Below are 7,097 nucleotides of genomic sequence, written 5' to 3' on the forward strand. Positions count from 1 at the left end.
TGGCCAGTCTGGAAGGGTTGCCTTGTGGTGAGGACGAGTGAGGGGTGAAGTGCGAATTGTGGTCGCGAGAATGCAGTGGTCCCTACAGAAGGTTTCCTCGGTATTGTGCCAATCTGCGTATCTTATGTTTTTAGTAAATGTTAGGTCCGGGCAGGTATCCCGAGTCACGGAGTTCCCAATCCGAGTGGGTTTGGCAGGGTCCGTGTGAAGAGTGAGGCCCAGCGTAGACGCAAGCTCCGCCAGCTTGCGTCCGCGTTTCTCTTCGCGGTGGTAGCCCCATAATCGACTGGGGGCGTTGAAGTCCCCAACAATTATGAGGGGTTCCCTGTTTGCCACCTTTAGTGCCCTGCTGAAGAGATCAGCAAAAGTGACGTTTGGTAGTTTTGGTGAGCTATACACATTTAGAATGTGAAGCGGGGGATTGTGTTTTTGAAGCGGAAGAAGGGTGACCATCGCCTAAGAAAAAGCTACATTACAGTCCAGGTCCACCGGAGAGGCCGTATAATTTTTATGGAAACAGATACAGCTCTGTCCGTCCTGCTGATAGCTTATGTAGTTCGTGAAAGTGACGCCCTCTCCCGGCTCTTGGAGGGCTACTCCTGCAGGAAGTTGAGGGAGGGTTGTAATGAAGAGTCTAAGGTAAGCTCGCTTGGTGCGCGCCTTGAAGCCTCGACAATTCCACTGCAGAATTTCAGCAGTACTCGAGTTGCGTTGTGACACTCGGAGGGATTTAGGGTGTCCCGCCATGATGAGTACTGGAATTTAAAATGGTCAGGTGCGGGGCCTGTTCTGAGCCGGGGGCCCCGGTAGCCAGGATAACCGACGGAATCGGTCCTGCCGGAGAAAGATCCTCCTCCTCGTGCGGAATTTTGGTTCTGATCTCCTTAATATTTTGACCGACAAGGCGCTTGACCGTGCCTCTCCGTCGGGTGGCAGGAGTAGATGTTGAGGCATGTGCCGCTCGAGAGCTGCGTCGAGAGCGGCTGTGAATTGCTTTTCGAACGCTTGAAGTCTAGCGTTCATTTGCGCCTCAAACGTGTGGAACCTCACCTCTCACCGAGTGTCCGTGGTCAGGGGACGCGGGAGGGGAGGTATCGCTATGCATCGCCTCTACTGACAGAGGGACGGGTGGTGGGGGAGATTTTTGACGCTCTTCTGCAAGAGCTAGCCGTTTTTGTAGGTTAGCTATTTGCGCTTTAAGAGCAATGATTTCGATTTGCTCCGGCGTGCGGGTGGAATGGGGAGAGGAAAACGGAGGACGTGAGGGGGCCACCCCACCCTCGCTGCTCACCTTTGTTCCCTGTTTGACCGCGTTGACCCAGGCTCTTTGCATCTCCGGTCTCGCTCCGGTGGCTTGTTTCCCTGCCTGCTGCTGTGGCAGGAGGGGCGTGTCCTTCTTTCCCTGGTCAATGGGACCGGCCGGGGGTGCCCTTTGTTTTGGGTGGTCAGAGTCGTCTCTCTGGTGCGCGGATTCCTTTGGTCGCCATTTCCCACGTTTACGACGGCCGCACTTGGGTTTGGGACGGTGACCCTTTTCCGAGCGCTGGTGTTGCAGTGGGCGATATTTAGCAGTGCAGGATCGAGTCCCCGTGGCATGGGCTCCTCTACACAAGGTACACTGAGGGACGCATTCGTGCGGTTCGCGTTCTCCGTCTATGAGATGGGCCGCAGTTCCACACAGCCCGCACTTGCCCGGCCTGAGGCCGGGACAGACGTCAGTACGGTGGCCGACCATGCCACACTGGCAGCAGGCAGGGATCGTGCGCCGATACGGGCGGACTTGTATAAGCGTAGCCTTGTAGTGAATGTAGCGTGGTTTGTTCTTGCCAGCAAAAGTTACTCTTGCCTTATGTGATGCTCCGAATTTCAGGACCTCCAGGATTCCTCCTGAGCGCCACTGGAGACTGGAACGCAAGATTTCATCGGTATCCGTGTTGCGCACCGTGACCACACCATGACAGATGTTGCCGCCTTCTTGCCGGAGATGTCCGAGTAGGGGGATTTTTTTCACTGGGTGAGTCGAGCTCTAAATCTCCGATGATGCGGTCAGCGATCTCGGGCTTTGCAGTGTAAACCAGTATAATGTTCTGTTCCTTAATTGGGAGAACCGTGATGACTTGTGCGCATTCCGCGCCCAGGTAAGCGATGTACGCTCTGCCGTATCCGGTTTCATGTAACTTCTCGTGCAGAGACACCCGTGTTCGCGGCTTCACGACCACCACGAAATCCTCCGGGGCTGGCTTGGGCATTGGAATCGGTCTCCAGGTCACCGGCGGCCGAGATTTACTGTCCGAAACGCGCGAGGCGGGCGGTGGTGGCTTGCAGGGGAGAACGCCGGCAGCGGGAGTGTCCGAGGAGGCCGCATCCATGGCCGCCGCGTTCGTCGAGCCCTGCGTTCGTCGAGCGATCGCGCCAACGAGCGCGGGGCTCTTCAAGGTTGAAAGCGGCTGCTCTGTATTGCCGCTGGGTTGTGTGGTGGCCCAGTTCATCGAGTCTGGGTCATGTCCTCGGTATGTGGCTTGCTGAGACATCTTGTGGTGGCGCGAAACAGTTGCCCCGTCGCGCCGGGCGGTGGCTCTGCCGTTAGGCTTAGCCGACCCGCCGGCGTGGCCGACCGATGAAACACTCAGGAAAAGCTTTAAATGGGCCCACCTCGTTGGAAATGGTATCCAGGGATGCCGGATGACGTTCGGCGTCCGATGGTCGTAGCGTGGATGGGCTCAGATGAAATTATCCCCGGCTCCTGCCGCAAATCGGCGGAGCCGATACGCTGTACTTCCGAACAGATTTGACGTCGTGCTGCACGAGTTCATGTACACTTTGGCACTAGACTCTCCGCAAGTTCTTTTCTCGTGCACGTACTGCAAGGCTCTTGATAGCAGACGACACATGTGGTTCCGTGGCCATGCGGGTGTTGGTAGACGGCATAGACGGCGCCTGTTATTAGTAACGCAGCACGGACGGCAGTTTTCTTCGGGGTGTGTACGCAGCGTATTGTTAAGGGCGCTTTCCGGGTTCAGCTGCTGCTAAGTGCACTGAAGGCCGTGATTTTCCCGCAGGTCACAGTCGTTTGTATTAATTCTCACGAACTTACCGCTACGTTGACGTTACGTCCACGCGAAACCACATTGGTCCGCCGTTTGAAACGTTGTGCCATGTACGATTCAGAAAGGTGTGGAAACTGCGCTTGGTCATGCTTTCTGAATAATGATGCCGAAGTTGAACTAATTTCCAGGGACTAATACATAGATTCTTCCCACAGGACAAAGAAGGACATTGCGCACACGTTTACGCTCGCGGCACACACCAACAAAAGAAAAGCCACAGTCACCCAGTCGCAGCAGACGAAGGCCTGTACGTTCTTGCATTTTGTCCTCGATTTGACCGCTGCACCGAAAGCGCTAGTGTCACACTACACTCACACTTCAAGAACTTGCGCTGCACTGGCACGACGCTTTTCTGAACTAGGGCAAAATGTGCAGACATATCGAGAGATATAGAGGCTAGAAAGGTTCTCCTATTGTCTGGAGCGGGCGCCCTTTCCCGAAGCGCCCGAGAAACCAGTTTGGATGCTTGGCGGGGTGGTTCGAAGAGGGCGCTGCGCTCCTGTGGCGGGTTACTGACGCCAGCCGAAGAAATGCAGACACAAGTCGTTGTCAGTTTTGGGTAGCACCTGTGCGACGTAGTTCACTTTGTTCCAGCGTTTATTTACGTTGACACCCTAGTGCCATGGCTTGGTGCAATGCGACGTGCTGAACTTCTGTGACAATGTCTTGGACATGGATTCATTAACTCTTAAAGTAATGCCACACATTAGGCGCTCGCACATTCATCCAAATGCGTTTGAAAAATTGCGTGTGAACTTAGCCTTCCAGCTATTTAGCGAGGAGGCACTAAAGGTGATTTTTTTCTATAAACTTGATTTGGACAGGCAGTTTAGAGCAAATGAGCCGACAAACGTGCTTGTGAAGCTTATGGAAAGGTTAATATTTACAATGACTTCAAGAACACCATCTGAAGACCTCCGACCCAACTCTCCAAGTCCAACGTTTCTTGAAGAGTTCATTGCATTGCTTGCAGAATGGGAAAGTTATGCGACCAAGCATGGTGGTGGATTTCTTAGCCCAGGAACTGCCCTTGGTCTGCGTGTGACCATAAAAAGCATTCTGTCCCTTTTAGACTGCTTAAGTAGCTCACTAGGCTACAAGTACTTGTTAACAGCTAATCTTACGACAAAATGGAAAATATGTTTGATTTCGTAAAGAAATGCTTTGGTTGTAACAACCATCCTTCACCTGAACAGTTTTTAATTGTGCGGCTTGTCGTTCTAGTCTCCAGGGCCTCCTGAAAATGGGTAATTACCTGGAGACTTTGTAACAGCACTCTTAAAGCCATCTGATGGTGGAAAACGAAAGGCTGACCCCCTAACAAAAATTATTGCTGAGATATTGGATGATGGCAATTTGGAATGTGCGAAATCTGTGTTAAAAATACAAGGCAAGCAGCTGGATCATGACAACAGTGTCGAAAAGCACAGTGACAGTAGATTGGTATATCATATAGCTGGCTATGTTGTCAGAAGTCTTTTAAAAAATTTCCACGCCCAGAGTGTGTCTCTCCCCTTTCTATTTTGCCCCTACAAGCAGATTGTGATGGAAATTCCATACTAACAAGGCAGTTTCATCATGGGGGCTTGATTTACCCTTCTAGAGCTATTGAGGAGCTTGTTTGTAATGTTGAGGACACGTTCACTATGTATTTAGGCAGGAATCAGCTTCATGCTCGAAGCATATGGTCTGATTTTTGCATTTCCTTCAGGGAGTGAAGCTTAAAGAAGTGGGTTGCAGTGAGCATGGGTGGAGTGTGACAACAAACATAATAAAGTTCTATGCACTGACGAGGCTGCACTTCTTTGCAAAAGCAAAGAACATGGAACGGAACACACAAAGAGAAAAGCAGAAACTCCTGAAAATGAGGCGATGCCAGTAGAACGACAGTCGCGAAAATGCTTCCCGCTTTTTTACATGCCTACCTTGAGCACCGGGTCCCAGACGAGTTCGCAAACATCCAACTACACGCAAATTTCAAGGCCAGGCTACAAACCCGTCGTACGCAGGAGACTCACGAAAGAAAACTTGCTAGACTGTCGCCACCCGCTGATGTCTTGCACAGAAACGTTGCCCCGTCCGCAGTGCACAATCTCTCGTCGCACAAGCCCGATTCGGCAGAACTCGCAGTCCTGAGCCTGGGCTTGAACTTCAACCTTGGACCGCAGAAGGATGCAAAAAGGTTGGTCTGTGCGGTAGAAATCGCTATCAGCCAAATTGAACCTTCAAACAGGGAGGAGGCACGAACGCGCACCATAGGCATTCTCTCGCGGCTTGGCGCACACCCCTCCGTCTCCCCGCTTTCAGCAGAAGAAAACAAGGGGATCAAAGACCTTCACTCAAGCCAAAATCTCGTCATCCTCCCGGCTGACAAGGGCAACGCCACGGTGCTACTCAACAGGACTGACTACCGTGACAAGATGTTGTCACTTCTTGCGGACGAGGCAACGTACAGTCGTCTGAAGAAGGATCCCACGCTGAAGATACAGAGGGAGCTACAGAAGCTTCTTACGGATGTGTTCCGGTTTGTAGATCCAAGGCACAAAGGGTTGTACGTCTCCCTTCTGCGCACTAACGGTTCGGCGCCGGCGCTCTACGGTTTGCCAAAAATACATAAACCTAACGTGCCGATGCTACCAATTGTTGATTTTACTAGCTCTCCGCTTCATAAACTGCCCAAATACCTTCATAAGGTTCTTTCCCCTCTCGTTGGTAGAGGCAGCACGCACGTTCACCATTCTGAAGACTTCATAAATAAGATTCGTCATTTTACTCCCGACGATCAAGAAGCGCTTGTCTCGTTCGACGTCGTGTCGCTTTTTACAAGTGTTCCTATTCGACTCGCCGCGGAAACTTGCACCGCCGCTCTGGACGATGACCCTACCCTACCAGAAAGGACGCCCATCGACGTTCCTGACTTAAAGAGGCTCCTCCTGTTCTGCCTGGAGAACACCTACTTCACTTTTGAAGGCACCTTCTACAGGCAAGTGCACGGGACACCGATGGGCGCATCCATTTTGGTAACTACTGCAAATTTAACTATGGAATAGCTTGAGCGTCGAGCACTCGCCTCTTTCAACTGGCCGCCCAGAGTCTTCCTACGTTATGTAGACGATGTGTTCTGCACAATTCAGCGAGAACAAATTCCTTCATTTTTGTCACATTTGAACAGTATTGAAGCGTCTATACAATTCACAGTCGAGGAAGAAAAAGATGGCGAGCTTCCTTTTCTGGACGTCTTCGTAACACGTGACAGGCGCAGTCTGGCATTTACCGTGTACAGAAAGAGCACACACACAGGCAGGTATCTGCATTTTAATTCAGTGCACCCGATGAACCAGAAGAGATCGGTAGTAGCCTCTCGTGTCGGCAGAACCAAGCGTATCTGCACAACGCCACAAAGCCGGGCTGCCGACCTACAAGAGGTTCACCGTAATCTCTCGGCATGCGGCTACCCGAAGTCGTTTGTGAACTCGGTGGAACGCCATCTGTCTCAGACCCCAAGACCTGACTGTGTGCGCCCAAGAAAACGCGCCCCCATACCGTATGTGCCCGGTGTGAGCGAGGGCTTAGCCCGCGTCCTACGCGGCTATGACGTCCAGGTAGCTCACGTACCGTCCCAAAAATTACGCCACCGCCTGGTAAACGTGAAAGACAAGCTTCCAAAGACTAAGTTTCCTGGCATCGTCTACGGGATTCCATATGAAGACTGCGACTGCGTATATATCGGCGAGACAGGAAATTTCGAACAGCGGTTGAAGCAGCATATCAACGATGTCAAAAAGAAAAAAGTCGCCTCAAACGCCTTGGCAGAGCATGCAGATGACTTGGGCCACAGGATTGATTGGGATAACGTCAAGATATTAGAAAAAGAAAGAAATTTGACGTCAAGACACCACTTGGAATCTCTCCTAATCCAAATGACAGATAGCACCCTCAACCGGAATGACGGAACTCTCCCCTCCATCTACACGCGCTGCTTACATCATA

At 51.8% G+C, this 7,097-nt stretch overlaps 1 protein-coding gene across 1 annotated transcript; it reads left to right on the forward strand.

The window, feature by feature from the left end:
- Positions 1-5,005: 5,005 nt before the first annotated feature.
- Positions 5,006-6,157, forward strand: LOC139054604 (uncharacterized). Its single transcript, XM_070531847.1, has one exon. It carries the CDS (start codon positions 5,006-5,008, stop codon positions 6,155-6,157), a length of 1,152 nt encoding a protein of 383 aa, XP_070387948.1.
- Positions 6,158-7,097: the final 940 nt, after the last annotated feature.

Source organism: Dermacentor albipictus, chromosome 1 (genome assembly GCF_038994185.2).
Source record: "Dermacentor albipictus isolate Rhodes 1998 colony chromosome 1, USDA_Dalb.pri_finalv2, whole genome shotgun sequence".
In the NCBI taxonomy this organism is placed as follows: Eukaryota; Metazoa; Arthropoda; class Arachnida; order Ixodida; family Ixodidae; genus Dermacentor; species Dermacentor albipictus.